A 20,679-nucleotide genomic window follows, 5' to 3' on the forward strand; every position below is an offset into this window, starting at 1 on the left:
AAGGCTTTGAAACTTTCCGTGCCTTGAAGGTGGTTGACAATGGATGGCGAGTTTGCAAAAGACAGAATTAGTAATGGTGAGCAGAGTAATCAAAATCTAAAACACATGGAAGCAGATGAGAAAGGGAATGGACACTTTAAGTTGAAAGAATGAGATGACAATTTATTTTCCCAACTATAAGTTCACACTATATATTTGCAAAGCACAGTGAAATGGAAAATAGTTTTAATATATGACTATTACACACTTAAGAGGGTTTAACCTTAACATAAACATTCTGTGTTTAGGGGAGGGTATGAGAAGAGCATTGCATTTTCCACTGTGTAGGTGTTACTTTTACCTTAAGAACTCCCAAAGCCCATAGTCTTGAACCTGATATCTTATTGTTGTCAGCTTTCAGATTTATTATACTGCTGGAGGCTGTGGCATAGTGGTTAGAGCCATGGTCTTTAGACTAAGGGGCTGTAAGTTTAAATCCCACTTCCTGTTCTGTTGTATAGACCCTGGAAGGATCCAGTACAAGTTACCCAGCAATATAAATGGCTAAATCAGTAGCTTAACACTTCAAGGTGCTTTGAGAAAAGCCTCAGCAAAATAGCAACATGTAAATCTGTAAGATTAATGTGAATCTGGTAGTGTAGCTGTAATGGTGTGTTGAGTAGAGCTGTAGCTAGAGTGTGTCAGTTCAATCCCTGCTGTCCCCATATCTACGTGGGTTTCCTCCAGGTGCTCTGGTTTCCTCTCACACTCCAAAGACATGGTTTGACATAAATTGGTGACTCTAAATTGCCCATAGTGTGTGTGTTCCACTGGTGTATAGATGAGTGACTTACTGTAGGTAGTGTATCTAGCAGTGTAAGTCACACATACACACTTTCTGAACCGCTTGTCCTGTACGGGGTTGCGGGGAGCCGGAGCCTAACCTGGCAATTCAGGGCGTAAGGCTGGAAGGGGAGGGGACACACCCAGGACAGGACGCCAGTCCATCGCAAGGCACCCCAAGCGGGATTCAAACCCCAGACCCACCGGAGAGCAGGACCCGGTCCAACCCACTGCACCACTGCACCCCCCCAATTGTAAGTCATCTTGGGTGAAATGGTTTGAGCTAAACACAACACTGTGCTCACTGGAAGTTGCTTTACATGTAAGTTTCAGCTAAAGAAATAAATGTAATGGATGCTGTGCTTTTCAACAGGCAAATTCAGGGTTTAATGATAATAAATATCTAAGAATCCTGATCATAACTGACCTTAATCAGCTTCTTCATATCATCTACTACTACTACAACTATCACTGCTTAAGGTTAAACAGGATCTGGCTGAAACGGGCCCGGACACATTTTTCACATTTAGAATGAATATTTTACACCGTTTTTACATCTACAATACCCAGCCACCGACACTTGACTTGGACCCCCGGGTTTATTTTTTCCTCCACCAGGGCCTGGCTTAGTTTCCGTGGGAGTTTTTTTTCTCCTTGGCCAGTTGGGTTACTTGTATCTATAAATACTTTTCGTGGTAGACTAATGTATGGGGAACCCTTTCTTTATATTATCTCCTTGGTTCAGGCTCTGTAAATAAAAAAAAAAAAAGAAAAAAACTGAATGGACGTGAACGAATTAACCCCGTTAGACCAGACGTCGACGTGCTTTCCGTCGACGAACTAAAGCCATGGATACGTCATTGTGACGTCAGGAGCTCGCTCCTCCCACCGCCCAGTGGCCGCGTGAAGCGAGGAGGAGGTTGGCCGGCCGGTCCGAGCGGAGAGTCCATCTTCTAAAGACGGCGTCCGTTGCTCGTCTCCCGGCGCTCGGTGGCGCGGTAGCGATGTCGTCTTTCCGTGCGGTGCGCGGCGAGTGTGTGCGTTAAGCTGCGTCGCCGGCGTGGCGCGCGCTCCTCGGCGCGTCCGGCCCCGCGTGTGATAATGACGGCGAGAAGAAGGGCGCGCGGCTGCTGCTGGAAGCGCTTCGGGGCGCTCAGCCGGATCTGCGCGCTCGCGCTGCTCGTGCTCTCCGTGCACGGGCACACATGTAAACACAGGGCTCCGGCGCCGTCCGAGGTGAGTGTTCCGTCGCGGCGCTGCTCAGCTGTGCTGCAAAACCCAGTAAAACGCGTACTGACTGTGTGTTTTTTAATAATTCGAGCGCTTCTGCATCCCTTTTGACATCAAATACCGGCAAGAAAGGAGAAAAAAAAAAAACGGGACGTCACACAATTCGTTGGCAGTACATATAATTTTGTATAATTTTATAATTCATTGTGCTCGGTACTGTTGAGTTGCTGTGTTCTTCTACTTGAAACTTGACGGTCGGCACGGGGCATAAAGTGTGTAAAAGTGTGTCCCTCATCATCATATTTCTTTGTTGGACAGGTTGTGTATAAGGTGTACTTGAAGACTCCCAGAATAACCAAGAGAAACGCCGAACACCAGTTAAGAATAAAGATCATTTACGACGCCAGTGTGGAGAAGTAAGCGTTGCGCAGCTCGTCTCTCCTCACTTCTTCTTGGGTTTTTGTTACAGTGTAAAGACAGTAACAAATGTGGGTACCTGTTTTTGTACTTAGGCTGGATCCGGACAAAAGAGCACTGGTCAAGGTACGAGATGTCATCTCACGTAGGAGCCGGTTTGTTGCTCGTGTGCCCTGAATTTCGACCATTTTCTCTTCTTCTTCTTGATTTGCCGCTTGTGCCACGAGATGCTGCTCTGAACACTAAATACTCATATAATCAATGGACTTACTTTGCCAGGACAAACTCTTTCCTCAAGCCATCGATTATCTGCAGAAGGCGTTTCAAGTCCGTAGGCAAACTGGACCGTTGCTGCTCAGCAGGTGATTTTGCTTCTCTTTCTAAGTCATTGTTATTTTTTTCCACTCAACTGCAGCAAAGTGTTTTTTTGGTAAAAAAATTCTTGGCCCGGCCCCATCATGTATACAGTACTGTGTATATTTAGACATATTTGAGCGGTAAGCGGTTAGCCAAGTGGATGGTGAAGAAAAAAAAAAAGCTGGTTGACTCTGCTCGCTTCGTGGTCCCGTGCATGAAAACTAAAGCACGGATGTTCTCGGTTCTGGCTCCGTCGTGGTGGAGCGACCTCCCCCTCTCACTGGGAATTGCTGAAACTCTCTCTACATTCAAGAAGGGTCTGAAAACTCACCTTTTCCGGACACATTTCGCCCAACATCTCTCCAGCTCGTGTACGGTGTAAATGTTCATGCACCGTAACTTCATGAGCATCACCGGATAAAGCATTTATTCAGCCACTACTCCGGCATTGTTTTTATTTGCTTGTGTATCTTAAAATGTTATTTAAAAAAAAAAAAAATTGGTAGGAGGGGATCAGGATTTATCTCTCCTGTGTTTTATGCACCTACTTGAACGATGAACCTCGGTGCAGCAAGTGGTGGGTCACAAACTAGGTTTGCTTGAGACTTTCATGTCTGCAGTTATGTCTCTTTCTCTTAATGTAATGCATAAATTGTACTTTTGCTGAGATGTACATCGCTTTAGACAAAAGCGTCTGCTAAATGAATAAATGTAAATGTCATGTTCGTTTTGGTGGCTCTGTGCAGGCAATGTTCGACCAATCAGTACTTCCGAAAGAAAGATGACCCTCACCGCTACTGTCAGGGGTCGTGTGCGGAAGTCACACGATGTGGACCCGTCATTGTCCCTGAGCATCATTTGCAGGTCAGTTTCGCCTTTAAGGAGTAGCACCATTCAGATTTAAAATCCCGTGCTTCGTATCTTTAACGATCGTGTTCCGGCGATTTCTTCCTTTCTCTTTGGTGGTTTGCTGTTTCATGAAGATCTGGAAATACCGATGTAGTAAATATCATTGTTTTCCATTGGTTCTTGCGATCTGTCAAAATGTCCTTGATGAATGCATCTGGGTAAACGAGATTTAAATGTTGTGATTTAAAACCACAGCTGCACCAAGGCCACTTAAAAGACGAGATTAAACAGTAACTTTGCTGTTTAGTCGTACACCACTACTGGGAGAATGGTGTACAGTTAGCAAAGTATGCCTAAATAATTATTTACATTAACCCTGCATAATAGGGGGGTGCGGTGGCGTAGTGGGTTGGACTGGGTCCTGCTCTCTGGTGGGTCTGGGGTTCGAGTCCCCCTTGGGGTGCCTTGCGACGGACTGAAGTCCCGTCCTGGGTGTGTTCCCTCCCCCTTTAGCCTTTCCTCGACCCTGTATGGGACAAGCGGTTCAGACAACTCTGCATAATGTCATTCATGAATATATTCACAAACTAGTATATGCAAATACAATGTAGCTATAACTTTTGTTTTCAGTTCTGGGTTTCATCATTTAAATTGTATTTACTTGACAATATTTGCGCCAGATGAAGAGGCAGCAGCTGTTTGTCACTTCGACAATAAACTTGACCTGTATTTATCAGTAATAAAATCCCAACTTCTGCGTGTGTAAAATACAAAAGTATGATTAATGAATAATTTAGTTAGTTAATTCAGTTCAGTTTATTCCCATAGCTATTTGTATACAGCACAGTTGTACTCTGGTGTAACGGTACACAGTAAGCAAAAGTAGGTGTAAATAAGCAGGCCCTGTCTGATTGTGCAAACATTTTGCCATCTGAGCCCCCTTTAAAAAATCTTTCTAGTAAAGGCAATAAAGCTGTTTCCAACTGGGAACAGTCATATCACAATATGATCCCTCATAAAGTGGGTTGCAACACTGTTTCTGAAAGTATGGTAAAACTAATACATTTTCAGTTTGTTTTCAGTAAAAATGTCAGTACTTGCCACAAAAAATGTGCAGTGTAACACTGCTCGCTCCCCTCTTTTTTGAAGAATTTTGTCGTCTTAACTGGGCAGAGATTCTGTGGGCTGCATGAGAAAGCAACAGCTAATAGTCCGACAAGCATTGATTCTGGTATTAAACTAGACAGCCTTTCGTGTGAGTTGTAACAGTTGCTCAGTTTTTATAAATGATGTGCATTGCATTTGTGGTCTTTTTTTCTAAATACAAGCTTTCTTTGCATAACAAACACAATTTGTTCCCCAAAATCTGCTTGTAATTTCTCAAAGAAACCTTAACTGAAAATAATTTTAAAAGCCAAAAATTCAATTCAAAATGTTCACCTCTGGGGTTCAAGTCCCGCTTGGGGTACCTTGCGACGGACTGGCATCCCGTCCTGGGTGTGTCCCCTCCCCCTCCAGCCTTTCGCCCTGTGTTGCTGGGTTAGGCTCCGGCTCACCGCGATCCCGCATGGGACAAGCGGTTTCTGTGTGTGTGTGTGTGTGTGTGTGTGTGTGTGTGTGTGTGTGTGTGTGTGTCTAGCTCATGGAGATTTTAGGGTACACATAACATTTTCAAATAAGTGCATATTCTCATAATTTAAATATTTGTTATGGAAGGGAAGCCTGCGGTTAACTGTTCAGACAAGGGCTGAACTGCTATGAAACTTGTTTCGCTTAATTGGATTACAAGGATAATGCAGATTATTGCAAATGACAATTTAAGGTAATCTGTGATTACCCTGTTCCGTTATAAGGTTAATGCCAAAGAGAGTTTGAGTCTAGGCACGCAGTTCTTTAGCTGATATTTGTGCCATTTTTAAACAGTGCAAAACATGAATATTAAGTAGCACATTAAAGAATGTGGAAGTTTTGTATTTGCCGTTCCAGTTTAGTGGATGGTGACAGCTGATGCTTCATATAAATCCGTAAATTAAAAAAATACACATTTTACTTTCCTACAAATCCTGAGCTGTGTGCGTGGGATACGGAACACTCTGCTCCAGAACTTCCCATGGATTTTCAATGAAGTTTAGATGTAATGATTGGGGAGGATGTGGAAGGCATTATTTTTTTTTAGTAGTGTCCATGGGGGTATCATGAGGGAACAGTGTTTGCACTGCAGTGTGCACCCAGTCCTGGTACAGCACAAGGGTACTTAATCTGAATTGATGGTAGTAAAAATTACCTTGATTGTATATATGGATAAGTCATTGTAAATAAGATAACACTGTTGCTTTGGAGAAAAGTATCAGCTAAATAAATGAATAATTACTCTGCTGATTCAATTGTGATATTATATTTATATCAGTAGTTGATTGGTTGAGACTGTTATTGTGATAGGACATTATTCCTTATGTTGCCTTATGCCAAGAAGAATTTTCTTATGTACTTGTATGAATTTATTGTATTCTATAAATTTTCTTAAATGTTCCCATGAGTGTTTATTCCATGTTTGCTGCTGCGGTGCTGTATGACTGCACTGAACCGGGACACAGGGAGGGGGGTTGTGTTATCGGGAATTGCAGGTGCGTACAGTACTGTGCAAAAGTTTTACGCACTTAGGATGTTCTGCAAAAATATTTGTTTTAGCCGGTTGTTTGTCTTCTGCATTAGTGTCAATGGGAAAGAGCATATTTTAGATTTCCAAGCTTTCCTTTTGCAAAAAGTTACGGTATTACAGGTAGGGTTTTGTATGTCGTTAAAGAAAATGAGGACTCGCGGGCACACACACACCACACACTGTCTGAGACCATAACCCGGCAACACAGGGCGGAGGGGACACACCCAGGATAGGACGCCAGTCCACTGCAAGGCACCCCAAACAGGATTCGAACCCCAGACCTGCCAGAGTTTGGGACCCAGCCAAACCCGCCACAACCCTGCTTGGGTCAAGTGGTTGTTGACGATGGATGGTTACTAAACTTTTGAGGAAGTTTATTAATTTAGAGCATTACTTTTGGAAGCATTTTCACTTTGCAGCTTTTTTTTTCCCCCCACGTGCCTACTTTGCACAACACTGTACTTGTTTTGTCTGCTGCTGCTTTTTCTGGATTGCACAGAGCGCACAGACACAAACTGACTGTGTAATATGCAAGAATGCAGTTGTATTGAATTTGTGAATCCATTGTAGGTGAAGGGGGAACGGGGGGTTTATATTTTAACAGGCTGCAACAGGGAGGTTTCATTGTATGGAATCTTTCATATGAAAGATATAATAGAAAAAATACAGCAATACACTTAAGTGTTGTTAATTTTGAAAATCTCAATATTTGGGACATCTGTGCACTACTTTGATAATTTATTTCTTTGTCTAAACTGTCATTCATTTTCAGGTATTCAGATTATGGAAAGTAAATTAGATTTGTGGGACTTAACTTTCCTGTGTTAACATTGTCAACCAACAGAAGATTTTAATTATTTTTCATTCTAAAATGTTTATTACTGTCCCAGGCCTACCCTGCACCAAGATATGACTGATCAGCCTCATTGGATTAGCCAGTACTGGTACATGAAAAATACTGTGTCAGGGTGCTCATTTCATTTAAACACTGATGTAAACATTTTACTAGTTTTATAATCTTGCTTTCTGTCCGAGACTTCTCAGTATTTTCTGCATTGGCAAGATGCTCTGGTCCAAAGTGAAGCAGATCCTTGTGTTGCACCTGAGACCCAGATGGGGGGTGGTGACGCTGCATGTCCTCCACAGCAATGCACCGCGTGCAGTGAGACGGGGAAGCCGTGCGATCCGGTGGGACCTCCTGATGGTGAGGGTGTTGACGGTGCTGACTTTCTCCTGTACGTGAGCGGAGTGACCACTGAGCGCTGCGGCCAAGAGAATGTTGTGGCTTATGCTGCCTACTGCCAGCTGGAGTCTGAGCTTGACAGGTATTTTTTTTTTTTTTTTTTTTTTAAGTGAAAGTAATTGTGTATAAATCACGGTCAGCTTAAATTTCCTTTACTGAAAGTCAGAGGCATACACATGTGTACGTTTGGTAGCACTGTGTTACAGGGCAGCAAAAATGTTCGAGGTCAAACAGTTCCGTTTTTGTCATTTTCGGAAACGAGTGTGTCTAACTGTACTCTTTCGATTGATGTTAAACTACTTATGTATTGCAGTTTGTGTCATAGCCCCTGAAGTTAGCCACATGTGAATAGTAGCATTTTAAGGATGGAAATAGATGCATTGTTGTTTATAAACCATTATGTGTTCATGAAATCAGCATGTATTTTACCATGAGCTCCTAGCAGGTTTTAATGGTTGAAGTGTAACATCTTTCAATACTAAAATCATATGAAATAACATGCGAATAATGTCATGGGAAATATTTTTCTTTTTCACTTTGGCTTTGTTTTGATTTAATTCTTGTTATTGAAGAGTCACAGAAAGAGGGAAATAAAGCCCCTTATATAATTGCCTTTTCACTCCAACAACAACTTAAGACCCTAAAAGTAATTGAGTTCTTTAACTGGACTTTTATTACAGTAGCTGAATTTTTATACATGAAAATTTTTGCAGTTAAATGGCAGTTATGTTTTAAAAGGTTGAATTTCTGCATTTTCCTGTGCTCTAAATTTGTCTGGAGTTTGTCTAGTATATATGAAAGATGCTATATAAATTTACCCACTTTTTGATTCTGAAACTTTGCCCTGGATAAAATGTGCCTTTTTTTCCCACCTCAATCTAGACCCATTGCTGGATATGCAAACCTCTGCCCCAGTATGATCTCGACCCAGCCTCAAGAGTTTGTTGGCATGCTCTCCACTGTCAAGCATGAAATAATTCATGCTCTGGTAGATCCTCTGATTTTCTGTTTTGACTGTTGAACTGCAGTTATTCGAAAGTTGAACATTAGTTTTAATCTCATAAACATTGTGATAGATATCAAGCATCTGTTGGCAGTAGATACGTGAAATAGATGAACAGTGTGTGTATTGCACAGGGCTTCTCTGCTGGGCTGTTTGCATTTTATCACGATGACAATGGAAAGCCGTTAACGCAACGATATGCAGGTGGACTGCCGCCATTCAATGAGAGGTACAATAAACCAAACCATCACTGGATTGTTTTATGAACCAGTTCATGACACCAGCAGTCAGTGTCATTACTTCCTTGATGTTGAAGGAACAGTTTTGGTTCTCTTTCAGTTTGGGCCTGTACCAGTGGAGTGACAAAGTCGTACGGAAAGCCAAAAGATTGTGGAACATCAGTGGAAACACCATGGTTTCGCACGAAGTCCACCTTTTAGTAACTCCTCGAGTAGTGGTAATATTGCTAGAAAACGTTTCACAGCCCTTATGGCTTTCAGAAATAACACTTTTTATTTGCATGTAATTTTTATTCATTCGAATAGCGCTTCCAGTTGAAATTTTAACAATTAAAATGTTTCAAATTAGTACATTTAAAGCAACAAAAAAGTGAACCAAGTAATCATTTTTAAAGTCTGTTCCAGCATCACATTTTAGACAATGGTTACTTTTTCTGTTATTTTAGTGTTACTTTTGTCCACAGGAAGAGGCCAGGAAGCACTTTGACTGTCCAATCTTAGAGGGCATGGAACTGGAGAACCAGGGGGGCCTGGGTACTGAACTTAACCACTGGGAAAAGAGATTGCTAGAGGTGGGTGGAAGACACCAATTCCATCATCAGACCCAGTCCTTGCTGTGAACAAATTATGCATTTATTCTTTTATTGAGCTTGTATGATGAATTGAAGCTTACACTGGCAGAGCAGTATGCTTGGACATTCTTTGTTAAATTCACTTAATATTGGAACTAATGTTAGGGTTATCTCTCTTTAGAATTTGTGTATGTGCATGCATGCATCCATGTACATTGTCATGTTTCTTATCACAGGAGGGCTGTACACATAGGGTCATAACCAGGTCATAAATGACAGAAGTCACAATGTCGTAATAATAATTTGGCATTTGCTTGGATGTCATTAAAATTCATGGAAACTGTACAGCGGGTCCCCGACTTCTGAACTTTGAAGTAACAGACTTTTTTTTTTTGAGAAGTATTTAGTAAACTTGTACCCTGTGTTATGAACATCCGACTTATAATTTTCAGTGATACGAACATTTCCAGGTTTGTTTGTTTGATTCTTAATTGCATTTTCTTCCCTGGTTTATTTCGAGAAATTTGTTTCTGAGCAAAAAAAAATTTCTGCAGTTCCGATTTACAGCAAGAGTTAGCAAAATGTGCTCAGATCAATAGACTCTCATGCTGTGGAGGAAAGCGGGAGGGGGAGCAGGCAGTTTCACAGACGAGCACACAGTGTTTTTATTTTCTTATGGCTATATAATGCTTTTACAGGACCTGCCCACCAAATAAACACATATTTCTGTTATTATGATATTTTGACAGCAAACTGAAATTAACCATATGCTTTTAAACATGTTGTTTATTATGCTTTCATTTCTTATTATTACACTTGTATTGGGTATCAATACATTTTGTGTGGGGTAAGAGTTGAGTCCTGCAGTCACAGATGATCACACCGTGGCCTAGCCCTACCATGGTCCTTTTTTGCACTTTCATCCTGCGGAGGAGTCCAAGTTGCTGCAGTTTACATTACATTTATTAGATGCTTTCCTCCAAAGCGATGTACAACTCCGAGTAAACAAAAGAACATTTTTACCGACAGATAAAGACAACGCATTTATCAAAGTACAGCTGCTTAGTTCAATACCAACCTTTTCTGTGTGCAGAATTGATGATGGACCCCCGGCCCACTCTGTGTAATCTTTAACTTGCAAAGTTTTAGTAATGATCCAACTCTGTTGGTTCACAAGTAGGGGACCTCTTGTATTTTTGATACTCATACACATTATTTCTGACTACAGCAAGTAGCTAAGTAAGGGATTTGATTTGTTGCTTTAGAATCCAATCCATTCCCCAATTTCTGCATTTGTCTTTTTTTTTTTTTTTTTTTTTTTTTTTTAGAATGAGGCAATGACTGGATCCCACACACAAAACCGGATGTTTTCCAGAATTACTCTTGCTATAATGGAAGACACTGGGTAAGGATGTTTTTAGCTAATGTTAACAGGATATCAAAAGCTGTAATATTTTAATGCTTTAAAGGGGTACCATTTTACACAGCTCAGCATTTAAAATACATATTTAGATACCTGGTGCTGTAGGTAACATTAAGGGAAGGTAATTTTCTGAACTGAATATTTATTGCAATTTGATTGTAGCATTGAATTGACCAAAACTTTTTAGTTTATAGGACTTTAAGTGCTTGAATGATGTTTATTTTTTTTGCTTTTTAAGTTTTCGGTGACCTGAAGATACCATATGATACTGTTAAGCTATGGAAGATTAGCCATTGCAGGTCATAGTATTGGTGTCCTTCAATGTCCGAAACTAATCTGTTCCAGAAAATATTAGATGTCAATTTTCCAGATACCAAGTGCCTAATTCCCATTATATTGAAAGGGGAACAAATAATGCATTCCCAACCTACCTGAAAACCCCAGATCAGCTTCCCCAAATATCACTGAAAATACTGCATTACATCTCTATAAAACAATAACCTCCACTTGCTGTCTGTGGACTGAGGACGGTGACACAGAGCTTTATTTCACTGAAGCTGCAATAACTGTCAATCCATGATTACAGCATGATATAACGTACTTCTTGATTATCAAGCACTAAATGAGGTTGTTAATGGGTACGTGCTTATGCAGTACGTTTCAGAAATTAATCGTTTTTACATTCATTTAGCAGATGCTTTTCTCCAAATTGAAGCACATCTTAGAAAACAATACAAAGTGTCTTACAACTGTTACAATTAAAGGGCAGTGCTTGCGTACTGGTAAGAGCTGCCACCTTTGGATTTGAACGTCTCCCGTTTCAGCCTCACCTACTGTTGTAGTAACCTTGAACAAGATACTTCCCCTAAATTGCTCCAGTAAATTTATCCAGCTGTATAAATAAGTAAATAACTGGAGGTGTCTTAGCTTTGTAAGCCCTTTTGGATTAAAGCATCAGCTAAATGAATAAGCTGAAACTCAAAATATAGCAGACAAACACACTGATGGAATTCACTACACTTCTGTGTTTGAGCATCTTACACTCCCATTTCCTAACGCACTGATGGACCGAGAGATCTGGATGCAGACATATGATTCACTTCATGATTATTAAACATTTAATGAGGTAAGTAATGGGTATGTTTGTAGGCAGTAAATTTGGGAAAGAAATGGGTTTTTTTTTTTTTTTTTTTGTATCTAGTAGACAACAGTACATTGCTGCACTTAACTATTCACTCATGCAATGGAGAACTTTTAAATGTTTCCGTGGACAAGTTTTGGATAAATTTTGATGCTGATTTATTGTTCTGTAAATTGAAAACTGGTATCTAAAGCCAAGAACTGTTATATAGTATTTTCAGATAGATAGTAAATTAAGGGATGCTTGTATTTAATATAAATGACTGCTTCTAAACTGTGCTACCTGGTGCAGGTTTCTGCCATGTCAGAAATGTGTCAAGAATTGTAAATGTAAAGTATCGTTTGACCTGCATTTGTTCACATAATAACCACAGCTTATCCATGCTGACCTAAGGGCCTAAATCTGAAGTCTTGGATTACCTCCAGGGAGTGACTCATGGCAAGCAAGCACGTCTTAGTTCATTGAACACGGTGTCATAAGATTTGGTAATACAGTCTATTAAAACCCTAGTGACTTTTTACACACAGATGGTACCATGCCAATTACAGCATGGCAGAAAGGCTGGACTGGGGGCGGGGCATGGGATGTGACTTCGTAATGAAAAGCTGCAAGTTCTGGATTGATCAGCAGCGACAGAAGTAAGTTTTTACACACTGGGAAGCTACCTTTTGGTCAGTCTAACCTCAGGGAGACAATAACGGAGTACAATGCATGCCATGTTATCGTCCCTTTCCATTGAGATGCTGAGATGATTATTTATTTATTTATTTTTACCCTGAACAACGTGCACTGAAAATCACTGGGAATAATTGACTAATCATCATCCAAAACACACTGAAGAACATGGATCTCGTATATAATGTAGATTTATTCTTGACAAGGCGTTGTATTCAGTGTGTCAAAAATGCGCCAAGTTGTATTTTGAAATCAGATCAGGATGCTTAACACAAGTTTTCAGTTGAATGTGAATACATTGTATTTAGTTTTCCAAAATTCTTAAATGGCAGAAGAAAATTGTACATGCAAATTGAGGACAAATGACTGAAAAATAGTGACATTTCTAGCCTATTGTGAAAATAGGAGGATATATGTATTCCCACTTGACACAATGTGTTATGCACATAACACAAAGTTGAACTGTCCTTTGTCTCATGGGGCTACTCCGACTAGGTTGTGCTTCTTTCAGTTGAGAAATATAGCTAAATTAAGGCGATTCCTATGTACACAAGATACTGAGAAACTGGTTCATGCTTTTGTTTCAAGTAGGCTGAACCATTGCAATGCTTTGCCATCAGGCTGTCCGTACCAGACTGTGTCCAGGCTTCACTTGGTACAAAATCCTGTTGTAGTAGGGATACTGATAGCTTTAATAACTGCATGGATAATGTATAACTCTAGTATATAGTCAACTGTCTTATGTGTTCCTTTGTCCTATCCCTTTGTTCAGTGCTCTGTGTGGGAAGAGGGCTCTATAAAAATAAATTGAAGTACTGCAATAGTTAGCATTAATTATAACATATCAAGACAGTTTACCTTAACTTTTTATTCCGTACTACTGTTTGTCTACCTGCTCTCATTTAGCTGTTTGGTGGCTACAGTATCATGTACTGTACAGTTAAACGCCCACAAATTAAACATATGTACAACAGTCAATCTTGATGTATTATGTATGTCCTGGATAATCCAAATTGGGGCCATGATTAATGAGATTTTAACAGGTAAAAGTCAGCTAGAAAAGGGCTAATGGAGGTTAAGAATATTGCAGTATGAATTAAACTTCGTACAGTATATCACAAAGGAGGCTACAGTGGCAGTGCTGGTCTCATGCCACTCAGCAAAATCCAAATGAGGTCCTTGTTAATGCGAAAAAGTATGTCAATAAGTTGGTGTGCTAAATTAAATTCCTTTTGAAGTAAAATTCTTGTAACCCAAATGGGCATTACTAAATGAAAAACGCATGTTTACTCTACGGCCTTTGCATTTAGGGTTTTTTGACAAGGTTCATTAAATCAACATCGTTAAATTTCAGTAACAGTAAAAACTAGTGAATACCAGAAAAGCCCTGATTTGTTTATAATATTACATATTTTAAAGTATTTAAAATTACTTCAGAAAATAAGAAAATACTTTACAGTAACTGTTAATAAAATTGGTGAATACTGTATGACACTGTGAAGCAAAGTAAAAGATGGGATTGAGATGCTCAAAATAGTGTTGCTGTTTATTAAATCTAGATGATATATGGTGAGGAATATGTGAAGGCAAATAAATGGATTTCAAACTATCAGGCTTATTTGAAGCATCATGTAGCATGTGATCCTTCATCAGAGCGGAGTGACAAGTTTTGCTTTAAAACAAAGGGCTTTGTTTCTTTTGGTGTTTGTTGATCCTTCAGCCCTGTCATTTCCTTGCTTCTGCAGAAAGTTACCTCTGAGCCCATACTGTGACATGGTGAGGAGCACACCCCTCAAGCTCACTTGCAGACACGACCAGCGAGCAGTGGCAGTTTGTAATCTGCAGAAGTATAGCCGCCGTCTCCCCCAGGAGTATCAGGTACATGCCAGGGGTCTGAGAGTGATACCATATTCTGAAGGACACTTACAATTCTAACAGTAGAGTAGAGAATTGTCAACTGGCATGAAGTATCCTGTAACTGAATTGTTTAAAAACTTGCTCACTGTCTTTAGTTGCTAGTCCAAATCAGGGCCACAGTATTCGGAGTGGCAGCTCTACCTACCACACCATTGGGCTGCCTGATAAGTAAACGTTTATTAAAAATTTTCTTGTTTCTTATTTTTCACTTTTTCTTTATGGAGTTGCATTGCTGCCCATTCTGTGATTGTTGCTGTTGTGTTAATCTGGAACTTTCTGGATTGCATGTTTAAACTTTGATCCTAGCAAGACCCTTTTTGCAGGTTTCAACTGAGGATTTATTACAGTAGCTAAATTAGTTTGGATATGTATTAGTTCATTTTGTTGGCTTGTTACAGTATTTTCTCAATAATCAACATGAAAGGAAATCAGTGTAAGCTTCAGCTGATATTGTTTAGAAAGCACAAATTTTGTTTTTGCTTTATGCTTGTCTGCCATACCCAAATAAGTGCTTAAACCATGTGGCAGTCATCAGATTCAACTTCTTGGACCATCAAGACCCATTCTCCTGAATTATTAATGTTTAATCTAAGTTATCCTAGTTATTCAATATTTAACCAAACTTCTTAGACTACACAAGCTCAGTAATTGATGGACTTTGTAATGAGAACGGGATTTAGTTTAACCAACTAGAAGTACTGGCTACAAAAGTAGTTTGCGCCAGTGAAAATGGTGACATTGGACTTAATGATTAAACATTCAGAATCACATGTCTGCATCCATAACTTTTTTTTCTGCTGTTGAAATGTACTTCTGTTTACAGAGCTATAAGACACTTTAGAAAAATGCACGCAAAATGAATAAATGTAAAGGTATTGGTGGCCCTCAACTTACGACAGGGTTGCTGTTCTGACATAGTTGTTGTTAGTCAACTTTGTTATAGATTGCAAATCCTTTATTATAATATATACATGAAGATGTATAAAGAATTAACAGGCTGGTAGATGTGGAAGGTGTAGGATCATCTACAGCTTGTTATCCTTCCGTTTACATCTCTCCCCTCTCAAAATATATATGACAGCCATTTCTACTCGTGATAGCTCTCTGTCGTTGCATCAGGTGAAGCTTTGGTGCACAAATTGAATTGGTATGCAAGCGTTCTTTATGATAAATACTGAAGACTTCTTAATCTCCGTAAAAATGAAAAAGCTTGTTACTCAAGTTTTTCAGTCAGGAACCCACTTAGTCAACTTACAAATAAAAAAAAAAAAAAAAAAGATTATGTACCTATAAACATTTATATCCTGTAGTAAGGAACAACTTAAGATTGCTCATACTACAAAGATGGCACATAAAGTTAAAATAGGCAGTGTATGATAATTAATTGACCTTAAACTGTGTTTCTTCAAACAGTACTTTGACTACATCCCTGGCATACCCACAGAGGACCTGCCCTTCTATGGAGGTGCAGTCGAGATTGCGGATTACTGCCCTTTCAGCCAGGAGTTCAGCTGGCACCTCAGTGGAGAATACCAGCGTGGTTCTGACTGCAGGGTCCTTGAGAATCAGCCTGGTGAGCACCTTATCACTCCCTATACTCCATTGAAAGACTTCTTTTATCCACCTCTGGCCAGTTGGTGGTCCCACACACACAGAGTGCAATATCAAAAGTCTTTGGCTTTTTGGTTTTAAATGCAGCTTCCCTGCAGAGCAGCTGACCGCTTCCAGCATTCAAGAAGGGTCTCATAACCCATGTCTTTCAGACCCACTTTTGTTCTCATCTCCTGACAGCTACGTAAATTTGCATCCCATCTGTTAGTCACTTTTGCATTTTCTAACAATTTCACGGGAAGCTACATGTGTAATGTGCACCAGCAAAAAGCTTATTAAACAAATATCGGTAATCAATAATAATTAGATAATGTGTCTAAAGCTCTATGATATTAAATGCCCTATTGTTTGCTTGGAGTTGTATGTTGCTTTGGAGAAAGCATATGCTAAATTAATGTGTATGTTTAAATATGTGAGGCCAGACGGTCCAGTTTCAGCTGCAAACCTCATTGACAAGTTCATACCTCGTTCCATAGCCACTCAGCCCTTCTTCACACTGGTCATTACATAACCCTTCCCCTACCCTATCTCAATAGATCTTTGGCAAGGATTTTTGGCTCATGTCATGTTTCGATCCATTACAGATTCCTGGAGGAACTATGGTGCTGAGGAGTACGGTCCTAACTCATTATGTCTGTACCAGAAGTCAGCGTTTGTCATGGAGCAATGCACACGGCGCATGAGCTACCCAGACTGGGGTAGTGGCTGCTATAAGGTATTTTGGTCTGAATGTCTGTGTGAGGCACTGTGTGTGTCATCAGTGCATTTTTCCATCACATATTGCCATTTCTTTGTCAGGTTGATAGACTGAACTCTTGTGGTTCCAGTCTTGCCCATGTAATTACTAATTATCAATTTCCCTGCTCTTTCTAGAAGGCGAAAAAGGTTCAGTCATGGTCTCCAAGCCAGGATCACAGTTTGCAGTAATAATGTGTATTAAAATGTCTTATCAAACGTGTGTATGTACTTTTTTCGAGCCTGAAACATTGTTCTCCCGGAACAATGCAGATGTGTTGTAAGTAAACCAACATTAAATTTAACATTGTACATTTTGGTTCACAAAGTAGCTAAAATTCACCTTGATTGGACAACCATAAAAAATTAACTTTTATTGAGCAATTTTTATTGTAACAACTCAACATGAGACACTGTATCAACATGTAACACGTGTGATAAGCAGGTGCTGCACATGGTCACACTGACAGCTGAAAACCCTGGAGATGAGCATGAGCTCTCAGCGATCGCAGTGCAGCTCAATCATTGCATCAGAGGACTGAAACTTATTTTAACACCCAATCTTCTCCAGCATACCAAGCTGCCCGTCCAACTCTTGATGGATGCAGCAACTGCATGCATCTGGCCGTACCCATCCTTGTGCGTGGTACGGTCTATGGCTCGTGTTCTTGTACACTAGTGAGACCATGCACGTGGACAGCAGGGTCTCATTCACTTCTTTAGTGTCCCTGAGCTGAACGGACACCGGGACCTTTTTTTGAGAAGTTCAAATTGAAAATGATCAAATTCAAAAGTTAAAATTGTGAAAAAAATACCTATAGCACCATGCATAGTACTGCATATTTTGCTCTGAAATGTAATATTTTAATTTAAATAAATTTGTGTAAAAAAAAATTTTTTGTAGTTAAGACACACCACCTGAATTTTATAGTTATCAGCCTAGTATTGTTTCTGACCCAATCTGTTAGCCTTATTGTATATATTTTAATGTTATTTTTGTTTTAGACTGCTTTTACTGATTACAGTAGGCCATATAAAAAGATATGACAAAATAAGGGTCTAATATTTTCTTGATTGAATGTCTTCTCTCCCCAGACCACGTGCTCTGCTCTGGGACTGACTGTATGGGTTCAAGGCATGCCCTTTCACTGCTTCTACACAGGACAGCTTTTGAAGATTAATGTACGGGTCAACACCTGGGTCTACAGTGGAGATTTGGTTTGCCCTGCTTGCTCCAGATTCTGCAGCTCTTGCCCTCTTCCACATGAGCTTCCGCCTCTCAATGCTTCCCAAAGCATTCCCATAGGTCAGTCTCCCACACAACCATCTATATCTATCCTCACTTCTTTACTCACAAAGCAGTTTGATCAGTATTGAACTGACAGTTATGTTCAGATAATGGCACTGAAAATATAGATTGGTAGTAAAGGTGCAGCAGACCGTAGCTAAAACAAGTAATTTTATTTACAAAATTAGGACGAGCCAGCGAGACATGAAGTATGGTGTGAGTGTAGTTTAAGTACAGTCCTAGAGAAGAGTTAAGTCCCAATAATCCAAATAATTTCTATGAAGGTAAGTACGAAGCAGGGCTGTTTTTTCCTGTAGAATAAGTTTAAAAGTCTGGATTCATTAGATATAATTAAAATAGTTTGAAGCCTGTAGACCCATTCAGCTTTTCATCCTTTTCCTAGGGGTACCTTTGATTGTGTTTGATCACCTTCTAAAGACACTAGCTTTAAAACAAGAAACATAACAAAGTGGGATTTTACCATATAAATCCACACATTGTTCAATACAAAAAACAAGACACTAGAAGCACCGTGAATGCAGCAGGTGAAGCCGGCTTTTATTTCATTTTTATTTTTCCCTGTTCATCTTATTAAACCAGCCGCCAGTCCCAAGGCTAAGTAAATGGTGAGGGTTGATGTCAAGATAGTCATCCGGTCATAAAAATCTCAAGTCAGTTATACATATTCTACACTGGCTCAAAATGAGGCTGAAAAAAAGGTTCATGTTGAAGTCAGTGGGACCAGTGACTGACTTGAAAAATCAAGCTAGTGGAAGAAACCAGCTATCTGCATTTCGCAGATACGGCTAGGGACATGGAACGTGAGAAGCATTATGGGTCGGTCCAAAGTACGGACACCTGCTACCTTCAGGAAGTGCAGCGGAAACCTAGCCCTACAAGAGTTTTTGGAGAAATAAATTTCCATATAAATTCTTCTGGTAGGGTAGCTCACAGGCAGTGGCCAGCATTGGTATACTTGTGTCAAAAACATGGATAAAGTTGTGGAAGTCAGTAGAATAAATGAGCATATTATTATACTTATGCTTGTAATAGTTGATCGAATAGCAAACATCTCAGCCTATGCTACAGAAATAGGAAGAAATAGTCATGAGAAAGATGAATTCTGAAATGAATTGTGAGGAGCAGTGTGTTGAATCTCAGACAATGAGAGAGCTGTTTTAGAAGGGGACTTAAAGGGACACGTTGGTTCCACAAATCACTGCTCTACTTGATAACCTACTATTATTTTGTCTCTCTGTTTGGGTTGTTTTTTTAGGATGCTGTACATATGATGTCATTGCACACTGAATCAAACACACACAATAGTAGCAGGAGCCAACGACAACAAATGTCAAAATGCAAATGTAATTTTGAATTAAAGTTTAATGAAGTTAAGTATCTACAAAGGTTACTTTCTATGTATGCTTCCACATAAATACATTTGTATTTATACATGTATATTTTTTGTACGGACACATGCATTTTTATGTAGTCCTAAGAGGAGGAGGGGCAGTGAGTGTAAAAACTACTTTTTCCAATTTCACCTTGAAAATTGTTCACAAAGTCACCATCTGTTTTCAGATCCTTGTTCAAGCTCTTCTGGTTTAGTCGTCACACTCTGGTTACTTCTGGCCAACCTTGCTCCACTGTTTGCCGGATTCATCCTGTGTGTGTGGAACTGAGCCTGAGCTGGGAGTGAGGCCACGGACAGGAGCTGCCTGGACCACATCACTGCCACGGGCTTCCCAGGACTGGAGATGGCACCTCAGTGCCACAGGTGAAGAGAAGCTGTTTACTGTGTGTCCAGCTGCCTCCAGTGAGGCTCTTTACCTAAGCCTGCTGTAAGAGGGAACAAAAAGCCATCACACTCCTTTTGTGTCCACCTAATAAGTGCCAGAATACGCTGATCAGCCAAAACATTAAAACCACTGACAGGTGAGGTGAATGACATTGATTATCTCATTACAATGGCACCTGTCAAGGGATGGGATATATTATGCGGCAAGTGAACAGCCAGTTCTTGAATTTGATGTGTTGGAAGCAAGAAAAATGGGCAAGAGTAAGGATCTGAGTGACTTTGACAAGGGCCAAATTGTGATGACTAGACGACTGGGTCAGAGCAGCTCCAAAACGCCAGGTCTTGTGGGGTGTTCCCAGTATGCAGTGGTTAGTACCTACGAAAAGTGGTCCAAGGAAGGACAACCGGTGAACCAAAGACAGGGTCATGGGCGCCCAAGACTCTTTGCACATGGGGAGCGAAGGCTAACCTGTCTTGTCCAATCCCACAGAAGAGCTACTGTAGCACAAATTGCTAATGCTGGCCGTGATAGAAAGGTGTCGGAACACACAGAGCATCGCAACTTGCTGTGTATGGGGCTGCGTAACCGCAGACCGGTCAGAGTGCCCGTGCTGACCCCTGTCCACCACCGTTTACCTGGGGAAGCGATGGCAGCAGGATGCACTATGGGAAGAAGGCAAGCTGGTAGAGGCAGTGTGAT

The 20,679-nt window shown here is 40.3% G+C and overlaps 1 protein-coding gene across 2 annotated transcripts; it reads left to right on the forward strand.

Moving 5' to 3' along the window:
• The first annotated feature begins 1,728 nt into the window (after positions 1–1,728).
• lmln (leishmanolysin-like (metallopeptidase M8 family)) lies at positions 1,729–20,261 on the forward strand. Of its 2 annotated transcripts, XM_018726461.2 has the most exons (17): positions 1,729–2,058; positions 2,371–2,468; positions 2,565–2,595; positions 2,749–2,831; positions 3,573–3,690; positions 7,481–7,659; positions 8,460–8,565; positions 8,715–8,809; positions 8,920–9,037; positions 9,284–9,391; positions 10,720–10,796; positions 12,483–12,593; positions 14,376–14,508; positions 15,961–16,120; positions 16,743–16,873; positions 17,989–18,199; positions 19,763–20,261. In XM_018726461.2, the coding sequence occupies exons 1-17, from the start codon at positions 1,924–1,926 to the stop codon at positions 19,861–19,863; spliced, it is 1,995 nt and encodes a 664-aa protein (XP_018581977.1). In that variant the 5' UTR covers positions 1,729–1,923; the 3' UTR covers positions 19,864–20,261. The 2 variants fall into 2 exon arrangements, with proteins under 2 accessions (XP_018581977.1, XP_029104423.1); XM_029248590.1 differs by lacking the exon at positions 12,483–12,593.
• The last annotated feature ends 418 nt before the right edge of the window (positions 20,262–20,679 follow it).

The sequence above is a fragment of the Scleropages formosus genome, chromosome 24 (assembly GCF_900964775.1).
Source record: "Scleropages formosus chromosome 24, fSclFor1.1, whole genome shotgun sequence".
NCBI lineage: Eukaryota > Metazoa > Chordata > Actinopteri > Osteoglossiformes > Osteoglossidae > Scleropages > Scleropages formosus.